We start from the raw sequence: 20,878 nt of genomic DNA, 5'->3' as shown, positions 1-20,878 counted from the left end.
ATTGGTACTTTGTCTCATGATACCTTATGGGAGTTTTTCACCTGAAATTGAGACATGTTTGTGTTCATTATTTTACGTAGAATTTCTACCTCCCTTTTACAATGGCACAAAATAGCTCTGCAACTCATGTTGTATTTAAAAGCTGAATTACCTGTGAATTAAGATAAACATACTTGAGACCAATGAATATGCACAGGTAATGTGTTTCCCTCAGAAAACTCATATCCAGGCCCCAATGCTGGACTCCAGGAATCCCCATCTCCTCAGAGGTCTTTGTGGCCTTGCACAGAAGATGTGTTTGTAAGGGAGGGAAGCAGAGTGAGGACAGGCATGGGATCGCAGTTAGAGCTTTGACCTTGGGGTGGCCCTGGATCTCTGTGAGGTTCTGGTCATTTCTTTCATTCCTTCATGTTCTGTCTGTTCTCAATGTGCAAAGAAAAAGTCTGCAGATCTGGTGGAAGAAGACACCAGAGAGATCCTGGACACAGATGCCTGCCTCTCTGGAATACTTTCCTTTATTAGACTGGCATTACTGCCATCAATCTTCTAGAACAGGACTCCTTGGCTTTCTGCATTTTTAAACATGGGCAGTGACGTGTGGTGACAGTTGTTTTTCCTTGTGGCATCTGGTACTTTCAGGCTATAGGTGGGACCTCACGGAAGGGTAGAGTTTTCTGACACTGATGCTCTGTTCTACTATAACCCATGAATGAACAAGGGGCCAGGTGCTGACACCTGCTTCATTGTGTTTCAGCTCCTGTGGGTGTTCTGCTTCTGTCTGTCATACCAACACACCTGTCACTTCTGTAGGTCCCTATGGATGCAAGAGGACCTCCTTCTTTCCCAGGTCCACCCTGCACAGATACAATTTATCACTGTTAATGGGCTCTATGGGCTGCCTCCAGCTCCTTGATGGTGGGACAGTACCCATCACCTCCACCTCGACTATTTGTGAGATAAACTGAGCTGTATGAGTTGACTTGTTCAGCATGTTCAGCTTCTATGTTGTTGAGTCTTTGAGAAGATGGAGAGATGGCCTCACACGCTTTGTAATGCAAGAGTGCTGCTGGATGTGGACACTGTTAAGATTCCTCAAGTTTCTCAGGACATACATATGTTGGGCTGTGTCATTTCCATTACTGAGCTGGGCTGCATATATCCTTTGTGGAGAAGGAAAGAGTCTTTTAATAGAAAAGCAGGCATATCAGTTCTGCAGATGTGCCCAGCACACAGTCCATGTCCCTGGCTCTGTGAGAGATGAGGCAAACCCTTACCATCAGGGGCTTCAACTGTCTTAATGGGGAGAGAGTCACATGCGTTAAATTACATGGAGCTTCTGGTCTACAATAATGGCAGCTCCAGTAATGGGTCCTCAAGTACAAGAGACGGAGACATGAAACTCATGGAAATGAATTGGAGACTGTGCATGAGAAGGGAGAGCTGAGATGGTACAGAGAGAAGGGTGTTGGACTCAGTGAGATGGAGTTGGAGGCCATTTGTGGCAGGGCCCACAACCTGGGCAGGGATAGTGAGCGCAGAGTGGCATCCACACAGAGCTGCTGTATGGGTTCAAGGATAGTCCATGCAGGTATCATCTCTGAAATGTCATTGTGGCCAAAGGGCACCTAGTTCATTATCTAAATAAAGACTGTTGTTTCTCTCGGAGGTTCTCCTGAAGATTCTGGATCCTTGTGAAAGAATGCCCTGGAGATTTGTAGTTTTCCTTGGTTCTTATGGGATGCTTGTCTGCCTAAGTTTGTGTGCCTCTGTGAGACTAAATGTGATGAAAGGTTGTAGATTAGCTGTGTGGCTTCCTTGGCCTTCAGCCTGAATCAGACTCTTAGCAGGGAAATCAGGGTTGACCAGGAAACGCCCCTGCTGGAATCTTGTCACCGCACCCCTGAACCTACTGTCATGACCCTGCATGAAGGTGTACATCTCTGAAACTTCCCTCAAAATTTCCAGAGGCACTGCCTGTGATCCTGCTGTCTCAGCCCTAATGCCAGCTCTCAGTGGGGCCATCTCAGAGCCTCAGCATTGTAATCTGAGAAGCAGGAACAATGTTGGTCTCTGAGGTCAGTGCGATGAAGAGGTGGTTAAGCACATAAGGAATTTGTAAAATGTATGGGATGAGTGGGCATTCACCCTTCTCAGGGTGGAAATGAATGTATCTGCACACAGAAGATCATCAACAGATGTTCATTCAGTTTCATGAAACTAAGGGTATAATGCCTGAGGTTGGGAGATTGGCAATTCCTGTTTCCAAAGATACAACAACGACCCCTGTGTTTTTTCTATTAAAATTCAGGTCCTACTTTACAAAGAAGGAAAAGATAAGTATGAGAATGTGTATATTCAGGCATCTAGATCTAAGATATGAGGTAGACATACAAATGCAGCCACACAAATATGTGCTCATCCAAGGCCACAGATGTATTGTAGAAGACAAAATGCATAGAGGAGAACAGAAGATCCCTTTGCAATAAGTCAAAATCACTTTGACGTAGAGGACAATCCGTTTGAAATTTGGAGAGGACACTGAACCATTACAAACCAGCTATGGTTATTATATATTTAGAGATGGTGTCTAATCTGCCCCTTGGTCTGAATGCTTTCCCTGCCCACCCTGCCCACTCCACTTTGTCCTTCCTAATGTCCCCTAATACACTTGTCACAGTTGTGTTTCTGTGTCAGCGTCAGCTTCCAGGAAAATCAACACTCATTCCCCATTAAGCGTACACTTTGGGGTTCCTGTATATGCAGTCAGCCAACACATGGTATGTACAGGATTGGTGGAAGAAGACAGATCATTCTTTGGGGTTGTAATGCCTGGAAGGGACCTATAGTTCCATCTGAGGAGTTGGATACATCCTTTTGGGAGATCTGGTGATGGTTGTTATATCTGTAGATAGATACTCATGAGCACATGGCGTGCGTGCTAGTTGATGGGGTTCGTGCTGATGAGGAGGGCAGGTATCTGTCTCCAGGAAAGGGTCTCTTCTGATGGTGAGGAATGGATTCAGGAGACCGGTAAGGAGGCCCTGCATTAACTCAGCTCTTGTGCCCTTGTGCACCTTACTGGCTTCCCCCAATAGCACCAATCTAAGTGGCCTCAAGGGGGCAAATGGCGCACCTTTTGTGGTGAGTCCCACATGATGTCCCACAAAGCTTCCCCTGTTGCCTTATTGAGGAATCGGGAGGGCAGAGCTCCATGGTCTGAGATAGGTTCCTTGGACACCACCCAGGAGAGTTGTGGGTAAGCATATGGCTCCTTCTACATCGGCCAAGCCAATCCACTTTGCCCCAGGCACCCCGAGACCTCTGAGCCCCTTTTTCCTCCCAGCTTAGGGAAGCAGCCAGCCCTCCAGAAGCTTTTGGGTCATGGATTAGCCACCAAGGGTAAATGTCTGGCTGTCCACATGCTGCCAGCATTCCTCTAGCAAATGTCAACATGAGCAGCTGCTGTATAGGGGATTCTCCTCCATTGTGATCAGGGCCTGGGACAAAACAAGACATGAGAGAGGGAGAGACAGGAGTGCCCTGTGCTCCTGGACAGGGCTGCATGCACAAAGCAGATATCCTGAAGCCTGGGGAGAGGTGGAGAAAGAGACAGGCAGGGAGAGAGACATTGAATTTGTGATAGGGGAATTGGGCAAGTCCTAGAGAGTGAAAGGAAGAAATAGAGAGTGATGTGGTTAGAGATAAAGAGAGACAAAGAGGAAGTACAAGGAGAAAGTAGAGACCTGGTCCAGGAATGTGGATGGGGTGAGATGGGCCAGGGGAGAGCGGATGTATGAAGTGTCTCTGAGTGCTGGGGCAGAAATGGCAGGTATCATGGGCATCAGTGTTGTGTGACTCCAAGACTCCAACATCCCTGGGGCCAAGCTTTGCAGAGGCTATTGCATTTGAAAAGATGTGTATCCCTCATTTCTCCTGGAATTGTGGGGGCACAGCCTCATGTTCTGTCATGGAGAGGGATGTCTTGAAGGAGAGTGTGCTGCTGTTTGGCAGGTAAACACTAGAGCTGCCCTGTGGGGAGGGAACCCGGACCCATCTCCCTCACTTCCCCAGGCACTGTTGGATTTCCCCGCCGCTCCCTACCAGCTGGTCTTCCTCATGTTCTGAACCCAGGCATCAGGCATTGTGTTGCCCCCAGATCCGGCAGTCTGGACCTGGCAGAGTTGAACTGCTGATATTGATAAAAAGTATTTGACAAGAAGGTCCATATTCTCCCTCTGGAGCTAGCGGTGTGCATCAAGATCGTGGGTTTTTATCCTCCTGTCCACTGCCAAACTGAGGATGCCAGATGGTAGGTGAACCTTTTAAAACACCATAGTCTTCTCTTACATCAAATTCAAAGACATTTTCTTGTCCCAGCTTTCTTTTAATTTTGAAGAGATGGCAATTAGTAATTGAAGGCATAGTGAATGGTCCTATAGGAATTTGACCTATATGACTGATGGACATTATTTCATACATCTGTATCACTAAAGCACATTTCATTGGAAATATTAGCCAAGGATACATACAGTAAATTCATAACAGATGTGTAGCTCCCTGTAAGTTGCATTCTGACCCTGCCACATATGTGTCATCAAAGATATTATTAGTGACTATTCAGATAAGCTCTCTACATCAAGATGGTGATGTTAGAGAATCTAGTATAAATGGAATTGCACAGATTCTAAATTAGGAATGTTTTTTTTTTTAATTTATAATGTTTCTGTTTTTGTTTTTTCGAGAGAGCCTGAGGGAGGGAGGGGGGAGAGAGCAGGAGACACGGAATTTGGGGCAAGCTCCAGGCTCTGAGCTGTCAGCACAGAACCTGACGCAGGGCTCAATCTCATGGACTGCAAGATCATGACCTGAGGTGAAGTCGGATGCTTAACTGACTAAGCCACCCAAGCGCCCCAGGAATGATAGTTCATTGGCAAAAAAAGATAAATTAAAGATAGCATAAAGGATGTCAACTTTTCATTGAAATATTCTTCACACATTTGTTGTATTAGTTTTAGGCATACATTGTAGTCATTCCATATGTCTATAAATTATGTTGTACTTCAGCACGAGTGTAGCTATCCTGTGAAAGCATGCAACAATATTATTACAGGATTGACTCTATTCCGTTGGCTGTCTCTTGTATCCCTAGGACTCATTCGTTCCATAGCTGGAAGCAGTTATCTCTCTCTCAAAGGTGTCAATTCTTTATCTAACCTAAATACTCTGGTGGTAAACACAATTACTTCTCAGCATGTGTAAATTGGCGGTCTATTTTTCTGTGGACATTGCTTAAAACATTACAAATGATGTCATTATGTTAATAAATTCTGTTTCATTCTTCACTCAAAAAAAAGGAGAAGGAAAAGATTTCTTTGTGTCCCAGGCCCTGTCACTAAGACCCTTCCCATTGTGGAGAACAGGCGGAGTTGCCCAGAGCACCTTCAGTCCCTCAGCTGAGCGACCAGGGCCTTCAACATTGCAGGAATTCCCAGGGTAGCCAGCAGAGAGAGCTCAAGCACCACAGACCTGGAGGGGCGGGCTCCTCTGCCTAGGCAGTGATGGCCAGCAGAGGGCGCACCATCGGCTTTTCTGACCCAGGGCACTTCAGAGCAGGAAGGGCTGCTGCTGCTCCCAGAGGACACAGGGCCTCTACCGCTGTCTCAGGACAGAGAGCAGAGCTGTGTTTCCAGCGGGTTCTGCCGCCCGCCCCAGGGGAGACCTTGGGAGCTTTGCAGCAACTTGGCATCTCCTGAGTCGCCAGAGAGAAGCTGCCTTGTACTGAGTACTGAGGAGGGGGCCCTGGGTGGCTTCCCTGGGCATGATGGTTGCTAAACAGCATAGGCCCTTGCATTTTCTGGGTTGTTCCCGTGTTTCATTCCTCAACTTCCTGGACAGTATTTGAACAAGTCGTATTTTACTAAAGGACTGGTGGATTGCGGGGTTCCACGACTTCACCTCATAGATGCAGTCAATGGTTTGTTCCAGATTCAGGCTTGTTTCCGGTAAGAAACGCTGACAGAAATTCAGAAGAACGGGAGCTGCATTCCATTAGGACTTGAATACACGAAATGTTCGTCTCAGGACCTTCTAGAAGAATGAGCTGGGACCCACTTTCCGAGTCCTGCTGGAACCAGTGACCGAGGTAAGGGCACAAACTGTCCCCCACATCATACATGCTTTTTTAAAAAATTTATGGTTATTTTTCTAACCTAATGAAGTGATTGAAAACTACAGAAAACCCGGTAGGTAGGTGTCTTAACCTTATGTTATCTATTACTTTAAATTGCTCTTAGGAAACCTACAGTGTAATATTAGTTTCAGGTGTACAATATAGAGCAACACTTCCATGCGTCACTTGGTGCTCATCCCAGGTGCACTTGGTAATCCCCAGCAGCTGTTTCATCCATTCCCCCACCTCACTGTGGAACCCCTCAGTTTGTTTTCTAGTTAAGAGTGTTTGTCACTGTCTCCTCCCCCCCCCCCCTTTGTTTTGTTTCATTTTCATGTGTTAGTGAAATCATCTGGTATTTGTGTTTCTCTGACAGGCTTATTTCACCCAGCATAACATTCTCTCCATCCACCTCGTGGAAAATGACAAGATTTCATGTTTTTATGGCTGAATAATATTACATTCCATATACTACCTCTCAGTTTATTCATCAGTTGATGGATGCTTGGTCAGTTTCCGTAATTTGGCTTTTGTAGAAAATGCTGCTGTAAACTCATGGTGCATGTATCCCTTTGAATTATTTTTGTATTCTTTCTGTAAATACCTCGTAGTGAAATTGCTGGATCGTAACATAGTTCTATTTCCTTTTTTTTTTTTTTTTTTTGACGAATCTCCATGATGTTTTCCAGAGTGGCCGGACCAGTTTGCATTCCTTCCCACAGCGCAAGAGGGTTTCTCTTTTCCCACATCCTTGCCAACACCTGCTGTTTCATCATTCATTGATTTTAGTCATTCTTACAGATGTGACGTGTTATCTCATTGTACTTTTGAATTGTATTTCCCTGAAGATGAGTAATGCTGAGCATATTTTCATGTGTCTCTTGGCTATGTTTATGTCACCTTGGGAAAATGTCCATTCATGTCATCTGCCCATTTTTAATTGGATTTCTCATTTTTTGGGTGCTGTATAACTTTATATATTTTGGATAGTAACCCTTTATCAGATGTCGTTTACAAATATTATTCTGTAGGTGTTTTAGTTTTGTTGATTATTTCCTTTGTGACAGAAGCTTTTTATTTTTATGAAGTCCCATTATTTTTGCTTGTGTTTCCCTTACCTCAGGAGATATACCTACAAAGATGTTTGTACAGCCAATGTCAAATAAGATACTGCCTGTGTTAGGTATCCTCTGGGATTTTTATGGTTTCAGGTTTCACACATAGTTCGTTATTCATGTTGGATTTATTTTTGTGTATGTTGTAAGGAAGTGGTCCGTTTGTGTTTTTGTTTTGTTTTGCAGGTTGCTGTCTAGTTTTTCCAAAACCACATGTTGAGGAGACTTTTTTTAAGTTTATGTATTTATTTTTGAGAGAGAGAGACAGAGTGAGAGAGAGAACATGCAGAAGAGGGGCAGAGAGAAATGGAGAGAGAGAATCCCACGCATGCTCTGCACTGCCCTGAGATCATGATCGGAGCTGAATCCACAGTCACGCTGTGGAGCCACACATGTGTCCCAGAGTATCTTTTTTTTCCCCATTGGATATCCTTTCCTGCTTTGTTGAGAATTAATTGACCATATATGTATGAGTTCATGCCTGGGTTTCCATTCTATTGGTCTCTGCGTCTGTGTTTTTGTTGTTGGTGGTTGCCAGTACCATACTCTTCTGTTCAGTACAGCTTTGTAATATAACCTAAAGTCTAGAAGCATGATGTCTCCAGCTTTAGTTTTGGTCTTCAATTTCTTTTGGCTGTTTGGGGTCTTTGCCACTCCATACATATTTTGGGACTATTTGTTCTAGTTCTGTGACAAATGTGTTGTTTGTGTGATAGGGATTTCATTACATGTGTAGATTGTTTTGTGGAGTGTAGACCTTTTAACAGTATTTTGTTCTTCCTATCCGTGAACATGGAATGTATTTCCTTTTCTTTATGTCCTCTTCCATTTCTTTCATCAGTGTTTCACAGCCTTTAGAGTACCTCTTTGGTTAGGTTTATTCCAGGTATCTTGGGGTATTTGGTGCACCTGTCAATGGGATTGATCTCTTACTTTCTCTTTCTGTTAATTCATTATTTGTCTACAGAAATGCAATAGATTTATGTACATTGATTTCTGTATATTTTGATTTGTCGAATTCATATATCAATTCTAACAATTTTGGGGGGAGTCTTTCATGTTTTCTACAGAGAGCATCATGTCATTTCCAAATAGTGAAAGTTCTATTTCTTCCTTGCCAATTTGGATGCCTCTTATTTCTTTTTGTTGTCTGATTGCTGTGGCTAAAACTTACAGTACTATGTGGAATAACAGTGGTGAGAGGGATCATCCCTGTCTTGTCCCCGACCTTGGAAGAAAAACTTTCAATTTTTCCCCATTGAGGATGAGATGAGCTGTGGGTTTTTCATAGATGACCTTTATTATGTGCATGTAGGTTGAGTCCCAATATACTTGCTAGGGGGTTTTATCGTGAATGGATGTGACATTTTGTCAAATCGTTTCCCTGCATGTCTTGAAAGCATCATATTGTTCTTATCCTTTCTTCTACTGTGGTGCATCATGTTGTTTGATCTGTGAATGTGGAACCACCCTTGCAGTCCGGGAATATATCCCACTTGATTATGGTAAATGATTCTATTAATGTATTATTGACTTTAATTTGAAGGTATTTTGATGTGAATTTATGCATACATATTAATCTTGATATTGGTCTGTAGTTTATTTAAAAATTTTTAACATATTTAAAGTAGTTATTTACTTAGAGACATAGAGTACATAAAAGTGAGGGAGGGGCAGAGAGACAGGGAGAGGGAGAATCCTGGCCATGCTCCATACTGTCAGCACAGGGTCCAACGTGGGACTCGAACCCATGCGCTGCAAGATAATGTCCTAATCCAAAATTAAGATTTGGACACTAAACCCACCGAGCCACACAGGAGCCCCAGCAGTTTTCATTTTTAGTGGAGGCTTTGACTGGTTTTGGTATCAGGGTAATGATGGCCTCATAAGATGAATTTGTATGTTTTCCTTCTTTTTTTTATTTTTTGTAATAATTCGAGAAGAATACATAATATCTCTTCCTTAAATGGATGGTAGAATTCATTAGTGAAGCCATCTGGCCCTGAACTCTTGTGTTGGGGGGAAATTTTTTTTATTACTGATTTGATTTCTTTCTGTTTTCAGATTTTATGTATCTTCCCGTGTCAGTTTTGGTAGTTTGTGTGTTTCTAGGAATCGTTCCATTTTTCTCAGAGTGTCCAATTTGTTGCATATAGATTTTCATAATATTATCTTCTAACTGTATTTTTGTGGCATTGACTGTTATTTCTCCTGTGTTATTTGTGATTTTATTTACTTGAGTCCTTTCCTTCTTTGTGAAAACTCTGCCTAGGAGGTTTTCATGTTGATTACTGTTTTCAAGGAACCAGCCCCTGGTCTCATTGATTTGGTCTAGTGTCTTTTTGGTTTCTATATTCCTTATTTCTGCCTTAATCTCTATTATTTCCTTCCTTCGGCTGTTCTTCTCATTCCTTTAGTTATAGTTAGGATTGTTTGGGATTTTTCTTGCTCTTTATGGTAGGATTGGACTGCTATATACTTCCATCAGAGACTGCTTCTGCCACATTCCAAATATTTTTACCAGTGTATTTTCATTTTCATTAGTTTCAGTGTATTTTCTCATTGATTTCCTGTTTGACCCATTCATTTGGTAGCATGTTATTTAACCTCCCTTTATTTGTGGCCTTTCCCCCTTACTCTGTGTGTGTGTGTGTGTGTGTGTGTGTGTGTGTGCGCGCGCGCGCACGCGCGCGCACACGCACACGTGGTTAACTTCAAGTTTCTTAGCTTTGTGGTCAGAAAAAATGCTTGGTCTGATCTCTGTCTTTGGGTACCTGTTGAGGCCTGCTTTGTGACCTAGAATGTGATCAATTATGGAGAATGCCCCACGTGCACTTGAAAAGAATGTGTACTCTGTCATTTTAGTATGGAGTGTTCTGAATATATCTGTTAAACCCATCTGGTCCAGTGTGTGATTCAAAGCCATTGTTTCCTTGTTGAATTTCTATTTACAGGTTCTGTCCATCGATGTGAGTTATGTGTTAAAGTCCTCTAATATCGTTATATTATTATAAATGAGTTCTTTTATGGTTGTTAAATGTTTTATATACTTGGTGGTTGCATGTTGGGGGCATCAAAATTTATAATCATTGGATCTTCTTGTTTGGTTGTCCCCTTTAGTATGAGATAGTGTTTGTCTTCATCTCTTGTTACAGCTTTATTTATTTTTTAAATTTAAGTCTTAGTTGACATACAGTGCATTCTCGGATTCGTGGGTAGAATTCAGTGATTCATCCCTTACATACAACACCCAGTGCTCATCACAACAAGTGCTCTTCTTAATACAGGTCCCCCATCTAGCCCAGAGCTGACCCATCTCCCTCCATGAACCTTCACTTTTTTTTCTCTATCATTAAGAGACACATGTGGTTTGTTACCACTCTTCTCTTTTCCTGTGCCCTTCCCATGTTTTCATCTGTTTTGTTTCTTCAATTCCACATGAGTGAAATCATATATTTGTCTTTCTCTGATTGACATATTTCACTTAGCATAACACATTCTAGATCCATCCACATCGTTGCAAATGGCAGGATTTCATTCTTTTTGAAGCTGAGACATATTAGATTGTATATACATATGTATGTATGTATGTATGAATACACACACACACACACATGCGTATACATGAATACACAGACACACACATACACAGACCCCACAACTTCTTTATACCTTCATCACTTGATGGATACTTGGGCTTTCTCTATAATTTAGCTACTGTTGATAAAGCTGCTATAAATATTGGGTGCATGCAATTTTACTACTAGGTATTGACCTAAAGGGTACCAAACTACAGTCTCGATTTTAAAGTTTTTTTGCCCGATATAAGGATTGGTACTGGGTTTCTTTTGATATTATTGGCATGAAAAATGTTTTTTCATTCCCTCCATTTAAATCTGCAGGTGACTTAAGTCCAAATAAGGCTTTGTAGGCAGTACCTAGATAGGCCTTGTTTTGTTTGTTTGTTTCTTTTCTTTTCTTTTTTCTTTTCTTTTCTTTTTTTTTTTTTTTTTTTGTCCATTCTGACTCCCTATCCAATGTCTTTTGATTGGAGCATTTAGTCGATTTACATTAGAGTACTTATTGATAGGTATATATTTAGTGCCCTACTAGTTGTTTTACCATTGTATCTTGATGTTTTCTCTGATCCTTTCTTGTCTGTGACAATTTTGGTCTTTCATTTCCACTAAAAGAGCCCGATTTATATATTCTTTTCTTTTGACTGGTAATATATTTCTTTACTTATTTTTAATATTTCTTCTTTTTTAAAATTTAACCCCAAGTTAGTTACCTTATAGTGGAATACAGTTTCAGGATTAGAATTTAGTGATCCGTCAATTACAAAAATATATCCAGTACTCATCCCAAGTGCTGTCTCTAATGCCCATCACCCCTTAGCCCATACCCCTATTCAGTAACCCTCCAGGAACCCTGAGCTTCTTCCCTCTATTTAACGGTGTCTTATCGTTTGACTCCATCTCTGTTTGTATCTTATTTTTGCTTTCCTTTCACTACGTTCTTCAGTGTTATGAATTCTCTCATCTGTGGAATTTAATATGATGTGTGTCTTTCTCTGACATATTTTACTTATAAGAAAGTCCAGTTCACTCCACGTTGTTGCAAATAGCAAGTTTTCACTCCTTTTGATCGCCGTGTAATATTCCATTGTATGAATATACATCTTCTTTATCCATTCATCCATCAATGGTCATTTGGCCTCTTTGCATAATGTAGCTATTGTTGATAATGCTGCTATAAACATTGGAGTGCATGTGCCACTTGGAGTCAGCATTAATGTATCCTTTGTGTAAATACCTAGTAGTGCAATTGCTGGGTCCTAGTGCAGTTCTACTTTTGGTTTTTGTAGCGAATCTCCATACTATTTTCCAGAGTGGCTACACCATTTTGCATTCCCACCAGCATTGCAAAACTTTCCCTTTGCATCCTTGCCAACATCTGTCGTTTCCTGAGATGTTAATTTTAGCCATTCTGATAGGTGTGAGGGGATATCTCATTGTGGTTTTGATGTGTATTTCACTTATGAGGAATGAGGTTGAGCATCTTTTCACGTGTGACCAATCTAGATGTCCTGTTTGTTAAAGTGTCTCTTCATGTCTTTTGCCCATTTCTTCCCTGGATTATTTGGTTTTGGGGTGTTGAGTGTGATAAGTTCTTGATAGATTTTGGATACTAACCCTTTATCTGATATGTCACCTGCAAATATCTTCTCCCATTTCATTAAGTTTCCTTTTAGTTTTCCTGATTGTGTCCTCTGCTGTGCAGAAGCTTTTTATCTTGAGGTCCCAATAGTTTATTTTGGTTTTATTGCCCTTGCTTCTGGAGAAATGACAAGCAAGAAGTTGTTGCGGTCAGGATCAAAGAGGTAGGTTGCTTGTATTCTCCTCTAGGATTTTGATGGTTTCCTGTCTTACATTTAGATCTTTCATCCATTTTGAGGTGTGTGTGTGTGACACACACATACACACACACACACAGAGATAGAGAGAGAGAGAGAAGTTTAAGAACAAAGTCCAGGTTCATACTTCTCACTGTCCAGTTTTCCCAGTACCATTTGCTGAAGAGACTCTTCTTTTTCCTTTGGATATTCTTTCCTGCTTTGTGAAAGATTATTCAGCCATATGTTTGAGGCTCCATTTCTGGGTTCCCTATTCTGGACCTTTGATCTATGTGTCTGTTCTTATGCCCGTACCATACTGTCTTGATGATTGCGGCTTTCTAATGCACCATAAAGTCCAGAGTTGTAATGTCTCCATCTTTGTTTTTCTTTTTCAACATTACTTTGGCTCCTTGGGGTCTTTTCTGATTCCATACAATTTTAGGATTGTTGTCTCTAGCTCTGTGAAAAATGCTGGTGTTATTTTGATAGGAATTACATTGAATTTGTCAATTGCTTTGGGTAGTATTGACATTTTAACAATATTTGTTCTTCTAATCCATGTGCATGGGATTTTTTTTTCATTTCTTTGTGTCTTCTTCAACTTCTTTTATAGACGTTGTATGGTTTGTTCTTTTAATTTTTTTTTCAACGTTTATTTATTTTTGGGACAGAGAGAGACAGAGCATGAATGGGGGAGGGGCAGAGAGAGAGGGAGACACAGAATCGGAAACAGGCTCCAGGCTCTGAGCCATCAGCCCAGAGCCTGACGCGGGGCTCGAACTCACAGACCGCGAGATCGTGACCTGGCTGAAGTCAGACGCTTAACCGACTGCGCCACCCAGGCGCCCTTCTTTTAATTTTTTTAATGTTTATTTATATTTGAGAGAGTGAGCGAGCAAGTGACAGCGCATGAGATGGGGGGCGGCAGAGAGAGAGAGGGAGACACAGACTCTGAGGCAGGCTCCAGACTCTGAGCTGTCAGCACAGAGCCCGTCAAGGGACTCAATCCCATAAATGCAGGATCATGCCCAGAACCGAAGACAGCACTTAACCGACTGAGCCACCCAGGAGACCCTCTATTGTTTTAACTGTACTGATCTTTTCCCTCTTTGGTTGGGTTTATCCCTGGGTATTTTATGGTTTTCAGTGCAGTTGTAAATGACATCAATTCCTTGATTTCTCTGTTGATTCATTACTGGTGTATAGAAATGCAATCAACTTCTGCATATTGATTTTATATTCTCATACTTTCCTGAATTCCTGTATCAATCCTAGATGTTTTTTGGTGGAGTCATTCGGATTTTCCACGGAGAGTATCATGTCTGTGAGCAGGGAAAGATTGATTCCTCCTTGCCAACTTGGACACCTTGTATTCTTTTTGATGTCTGATTGCTGAGGCTAAGACTTCCAACAGTATGGTGAATAAAAGTGCTGAGAGTGGGTATCCCCGTCGTGTTCCTGACCTTAGGGGGAAAGCTCAGTTTTTCACCATTGAAGATGATATGAGCTGTGGGACTTTCATATCTGGATATTCTCATGTTGAGGCATGATACTTCTATCCCTCCTTTCATGAGGTTTGTTTTTTTTTTTTTTTTTCACCACGAAAGGATGCTGCTGCATTTTGTCAAACGTTTATTCTGCATCTATGGAGAGGATCATGTGGTTGTTATCCTTTCTTTTATCAATGTGATGTATCACATCAGTTGATTTGCAGATATTGAATCTATTGTGCATTCCAGGAACAAAATCCACCTCATTGTCCTGAATAATCCTTTTTATGTATTGTTGGATCCGGTTTGGTACTTTTTGTTGAGAATTTTTGCATCCAGGTTCATCAGGGAAATTGGTCTGTAGTTTTCCTTTCTGGTGGGGTCTTTGTCCAGTTTGGACTCAAGGCCATGTTGGCCTCATAGAATGAGTTTGGAAGTGTTCCTTCCATGTCCCTGGCCATGACCTTATCTTGTTCTTTCATTTGGGATGCATTCCTCTTGTCTTGGCATTTTGGTTGAGTATTTGCCCTCTCTGTTACCAAAGCTCATTATGTTACCTGCCTCTGAGATGAATGGCTTTATGAAGAGGAGATCATCAAGTGTCCAGGGCCTGGCACATCACTGAGTGTCTGTGGTGTGTGTTGCATGCACTGATTTATGTTCTGGCTGCACTATCCTTCAAGCCAGTTGTATGAACAATGTATGGTCCTTGGCCAGAATGTGGTGAGACTTATCTAGGTCTGCTCCGATCTGCTTGTGAAATGAGACTTGAAATGATTGCCACTAGAAGTGAAGCATAACTGCCTGGTCAAGAGAGGTGGTCTGGTCATGGGCTTCCACTGGTGTTCTGGGGAATGGGCCAGGTCCATTGCGACAGAGGCAAGCTTCAATGACCTAGGCCAGTCTCACCAGAACACAGGAAGTTGGGGTTGGTGTAAGCAGCTTAGGCACCCAGTGTGGGGATTGCCTTGTTTCCAGCATATGGCTCTGTGTTTTTTTTGCTGGGGGGGAGGTGTGCAGAACAGGGAAATGGTGCCACGCAGCCCACCTGTCCTAGCTCTTTGTACCCTCATTGTGAACACTGCTTCTCAGGGATGTTCTCCCCGATCAGTGTATAATCTCTCCAGTGTGTGCACCAGGCGTTGTACAGATCACTGTTTCAATGCCATCTGACTGCAAGTTGTTGGCTGCCTTCTTTTCAGGAGTAGGCCAGTGCCATCATGGCTGTATCCCAGCCAAGACTGCTAACCTTTGAAACTCCACATTCTCGGGGTGCCTGGATGGCTTGGTTAAGTGTCTGACTCTTGATCTTGGCTCAGATCATGACCTCTTGGTTGTGGGATTCTCTCTTTCCCTGTTGTCTTGCCCCTCTCTTGCATGTGCTCTCTGTCTCTAACTTGAATAAACTTTAAAAAAAAAAAGTGGCATGGAATACCTTATTTAGGCAAGACTGCCTCTCTGAGGGGAATGGCAGGGATCTATCAGTTAAATTTCCAGTACTGACTAGGAAATTATTTGCTGACCGGTGAAAGTTACATTCCTGCAGGAATGAAATTAGATTTAGTGACATGTGGCCTTAACATAAGTAACTCCATGATGGGCCTGTGATTTTTCTTAACATTCCAAACCCAAATTTTTACACATACATTTTTTCATTAAATGTATAGCCCTAAATAATATTTTAACCATCTACTGCCGGCTCAAAGATCGTATCCTGTGAAACTCTGACCATCTCCTAATCATAGTTGAAGATCGACTCTGTGGCTCTAAGATCTTTGTGGCTCTAAGTTACTTTGATCTATGTTACTAAGATCTTTGTGAGTATAGGTTACTGCTGGCCTTTTGAAGTCTTTGACGCAGGGACCTCCAGCCAGGTTGCTGACCCATCTCTTAGGCACAGAAGCACCCTTTCCACGTCACCCTGCCCTAAAGCGTTGTCTTTCCCTCTGGTACTTCTGGGACTTACCCTTTGGCAAGTCACATATCCTCATGCAAACATGTCAGTGTGGACCAGAGAAAGCTGCTTGCCTGTGACTCCCCCTTCATGGTCACATCTTATCCTTCTGAAACCCTTTGAACTCCCTATCGTTCTTCCAGTCTTTGAATATCTCTTTGATTTGGAAATATTGGATTCTCTTATATTCCTGCTAAAAGTATACGTGAAAATATGAAAGCAAGTGTTCTTTACAATAAGTGAGCCAGTCACAATGCTTCATCTGTCCGCGTGTATGTTTTTATTTTTGACAATGTTCAGGCATGATGTGACGTACATCCTGTAAAATCTGAGAATCATTCATGATCTAGCATAACCACCTTTATGGAAAGCCATTCAATGACATGCTCGTTCAAGATCAGAAAAACACTTAATTTACATACCACATAATAGAGTGGTATATACATACGTTATTATCGTAAAATATGTAAAGCTAGATGTTTCTATGAAGTGTTTATCATGCAGTTTTCTGTACCATGAATGCTATTATTTAAATTAAACAATAGTAAGAACAACAAGAATAGGTACATGGCCATCACTAGTAACTAATACTGGAACTGGTTATATAATCTTATGTGTAGAAAAACCATGATTACTAATAATCTATTCTCTCATGATGGGTTTCTAGTTACCAAAAAAAAATTGGGAAGATAATACTAAGTATCCACATACATCAGACTGTTTTCTCATTATTGATGTCATAATGGTTGGTACATGATCACAATCAAGGTATCAAAGAGATATGGTAGTATGAAGTAAAGTTTATATTTGTATTCAGATTGCTTCGGTTTTAACCTCTCCTAGCCCAGACTCATCCCAGCTGCCACATTACAGTCATCCTATCTCCTTAGGCTCCACTTGGCCATGACAATTTTTAGATTGTTCCATATTTTTCATAAGGTGCAAAGTTTTGAGGGTACGTTGGTACAATGTATTTTGTAGAATGATCCTTGGCTGGGATATGCCTAACGTTTGTTCAAATGCTTAAGCCAGAGTTATTGTGTTTTGGAGCAGAAGATCCAGAGGCATAGTGCCATCCATAATTATCACTTCACATAAAGATTTACTCTGAATATTGCGGTCTTTTTTGGTTCCATACAAATTTTAGGACTGTTGTTGTTCTGTGAAAACTGCTGTCGGTAATTTGATGGACATTCCATTAATTCTGTCAATTGCTTTGGGAAGTATAGACATTTTCACTATATTTGTACTTCTGATCCATGAGTGTGGAATGTCCTTACATTTCTTTGTGTCATCTTGAATTTCTTTCATCACTTTTATACTTTTCTGAGTATAGGTCGCTCACCACTTTGGTTAGATTTATTCATAGATATCTTATTTTTGGCGTATGACTGTAAATGGGACTGTCTTCTTAATGTCTCTTTCTACTGCTTCTGTATTGTCTACAAATGCAACAGATTTCTGTACAATGATTTTGTATCCCGTGACATTGCTGAATTCATTTATCAGTTCTAAGAGTTATTGGGTGGACTCTTTAGGGTTTTCTATATATAGTGTCATGTAATCTGCAAATCGTTTCGTTTCGTTTGTCTGCTGGATGTGGCTAGGACTTCCAGTAATTTGTTTACTAAAAGTGGTATGAGGAAACATCCTTGTCTTCTTCCTGACCTTATAGGAAAAGCTCTCAGATTTTCCCCATTAAGGTTGATTATAACTGCAGGGTTTTTATAGTTAACCTTTATGACGTTAATGTATGTTTCCTGTAAACCTACTTTAGGGGGTTACATGCATGAACGGATGTTGTACTTTGCAAATGTTCCTTTCTGCATGTATTGAAATGACTGTATGGTTCTTTTAACATTTATTAATTTTGAGAGAGGCAGAGCGTGAGCAGGGGAGGGGCAGAGAGAGAGTGAGACATAGAATTCGAAGGAGGCTCTTGGATCTGAGCTTTCAGCACAGAGTCTGACGTGGGACATGAACTCAGGAATCATGAAGTCATGACCCGAGCTTATTTCAGACTGTTAAAGGATGAGCCACCCAGATGCCCCGATCATCTGGTTCTTATCCTATCTCCTGTTGATGTATTGTATCACATTGATTGATTTCCGAATATTGAACCACCTTTGTAGCTTGGGAATAAATCCCACTTAATTGTGGGATATATTTACAGTTGTTATATCTTCTTTTTGGATTGTACCATTTACTATTATAGACTGTCCTCCTCTGTCTCTTGTTATGTACTTTTTTAAGTGTATTTTTTTCTGATACAAGTATTGTTACTCCGGCTTTCTTTTGACATTCATTTGTGTGATGTTTCTCTATCCTCACTATCATTCTTGAGGTGTAAAGTGGGTCACTTGTAGGCATCTGAATCTGTCTTGTTTTTTCATCCATTCTTACTCCCTACCTCTCTAGATTGGAGCATTCACTCCATTTCCCTCAAAATTGATTGATATGTCTATATGTATTGCCATTTTATTGCCTGTTTTGTTGTGGTTTCTAATGATTTTCTCTGATCCTTTCTTGCCTTTCTTTCATGTATTGCTTATATTCTTTAGTGATATATTTTGATTTCCTTATCTCTATTCTTAACATATGTATGACTGGTTTTAGGATATGATTGGGGCGCCTGGGTGGCGCAGTCGGTTAAGCGTCCGACTTCAGCCAGGTCACGATCTCGCGGTCCGTGGGTTCGAGCCCCGCGTCGGGCTCTGGGCTGATGGCTCAGAGCCTGGAGCCTGTTTCGGATTCTGTGTCTCTCTCTCTCTCGGCCCCTCCCCCGTTCATGCTCTGTCTCTCTCTGTCCCAAAACTAAATAAAAAAAAAACATTGAAAAAAAAAATTAAAAAAAAAAAAAAAGGATATGACTACTGTTAGGTGTTTATAGAACCTCTTCTGCATTTAGCAGTTTGTATTAAGTTGATGGTCTTTACCTTGGAACCCATTACTTTCTCCTCCCTAGGTTTTTGGCAGATGTTATTATATTTCAAATCTATTTCTCTGAGTACTTTAACTGATTTTTTTCCAGAAATGCTCATTTTTTACTTGAATTTGTCTTCTACCTCTATACTGTCACTGTTGGTCTCCCCTTTCCACTCAAAGAATCCCTCTTCATATTTCTTGCAGGACTGGTTTAGTGGTACAAACTCCTTTAGGTTTTGTTTGGGAAAGTCTGTGTCTCCTTCATCCTGAAAGATAGCCTTGCTGAATAGAGTATTCTTGGCCTCTGATTTTTCCATTCAGCACTTTGAATATGTGATGTCACTCATATCTGGCTTGCCAAGTTTCTGTTCAGAAATATGTAGCTAGCCTTATGGGTCTTCCCTTCTAAGTTAAGGACTGTTTTGCTGCTTTTACGAGTTTTCTTTATTCTCACCCTAATTTGTAAGTTTGCTTACAAAAGTTTGTGTGTTGGCCTGATTTTGATGGGAGTTCTCTAGTCTCCTGGATGTGGATGTTTGTGTCCCTCCCCCAATTAGGGAAGTTTTCAGTTATTGTTTCCTCAAATAAATTTTCTTCCCCATTTTCTCTTCCTTCTGGACACCTACAATATGAATATTATTATATTTCCTGTAGTCACGGAGTTCCCTTAGTCTCATCTCACGTTGCAGAATTCTGTTCTCTCTCTTTGGTTCAATGTGATTAATTTCCATCACTCAGTCTTCGAGGTCACTAGTTTGTTCGGCTGCTTCTTCCATCCCTCTCTTCATTCCAGCAAGCATGTTTCTCCTTTATTGTGTCCTCAGTGTCTAACTGTGTTATATCTTACCTCTGTCAGGGGTCTCACTCTTCTACTCATTCCACAACTCCAGTGAGTATCCTTATGATCATTGCTTTAAATTCTGTATCAGATATGTTACTAATATCTCTTTGGCTTAGATCTCTGGCTGTGGCTTTGACTAGGTCTTTCATTGTGGATAAACATCTCTGTGTGTCCATTTTGTCTGGCTCTATTTCTCTGTGTTAAGAAAGTCAGCTGTGCCTTCTGATCTTGAAATTAATGCCGTTATGAAAAAGAGGTCCTGGAGTCCTCAGCAGTGCACGTCTCCATTTATAGGCCCTGGACCTTCAGGAGGATATCGTATGGGTATTGCTCACTCCCTGCTGTTGTGTCTGGGTTACTTTTCCTTTCAGTGCAGGGGTCTGCACTGATTGCAGGTCTGTTGTGAGCTCTGCTTGCTCTCAGTGGTGTCAGTGGGACCCAGGCAGGCCAGCTGAGTCAAGAATCAGCATGAATACATGTGTCTCCTGTGGCCTAAGCATTGTGTGAAATGCCATATTTACGTTGCGTCTCTACACAGGCAGGGACCTGGCTATCACTCATCCTTCTGGATCACCTGGTGCTGGGTCAGCTGACCTCCAAAGCACCAGGATCTAAACTCAAGGGAATTCAGCCCCTCTGGGTTTTAATGCCAAATGTTATGGAGATTAGTCTTCCCTGTGTCAGCTCCCTCGTGTGAGGGCTCACTTTCTCTGCTCCTTCTGCAGGCAGCCAGCCTCCAACTTTCTGACCTTCCTAACCTTCCTGCTGCAGCTTCTATTTAGGTGTGGAGTTTGTTGTGCCAGTCTTGGATCCCTCTCTGGTTCATGGACTTGGATGTGGATGTTATGCAGTTGAAAACATGGGACAGCATGAGCTCAGGGTCTGCTTAGTCTGCTATTATTAATTTTTTAAGTGTATTATTTTGGATTTTTGAGACATGGGCAGACAGACTCATCTCACCCGTGCACTTCAGGATTTGAAAGGAA

At 41.5% G+C, this 20,878-nt stretch overlaps 2 protein-coding genes across 18 annotated transcripts in view; one reads left to right on the top strand and one right to left on the bottom strand.

Annotated features, from left to right (window-relative positions):
• ANKRD45 (ankyrin repeat domain 45) overlaps window positions 1–20,878 on the bottom strand; it is a 338,931-nt gene that overhangs the window by 85,982 nt on the left and 232,071 nt on the right. The gene's annotated exons all lie outside the window — the stretch shown is intronic.
• Window positions 1–20,878, top strand: part of LOC147572686 (uncharacterized) — a 199,546-nt gene that overhangs the window by 1,226 nt on the left and 177,442 nt on the right. For 13 of the 16 annotated variants that reach the window (XR_015246260.1, XR_015246257.1, XR_015246262.1 and 10 more), the window contains exon 2: window positions 5,986–6,142. Coding sequence is in view for 1 of the 16 variants with exons in the window: in XM_086694320.1 (XP_086550446.1) it covers window positions 20,717–20,772 (56 nt within the window). In the remaining 15 variants the exon portion in view is untranslated. Of the gene's footprint in view, window positions 1–5,985; window positions 6,143–20,078; window positions 20,773–20,878 lie in introns of those variants that run through there. The other 3 variants (XR_015246253.1, XR_015246249.1, XM_086694320.1) reach the window with 2 other exon arrangements.

Source organism: Puma concolor, chromosome E4 (genome assembly GCF_028749965.1).
Source record: "Puma concolor isolate L17-30 chromosome E4, mPumCon1.1.hap2, whole genome shotgun sequence".
NCBI lineage: Eukaryota > Metazoa > Chordata > Mammalia > Carnivora > Felidae > Puma > Puma concolor.
This window is presented reverse-complemented; position numbering and strand designations above follow the sequence as displayed.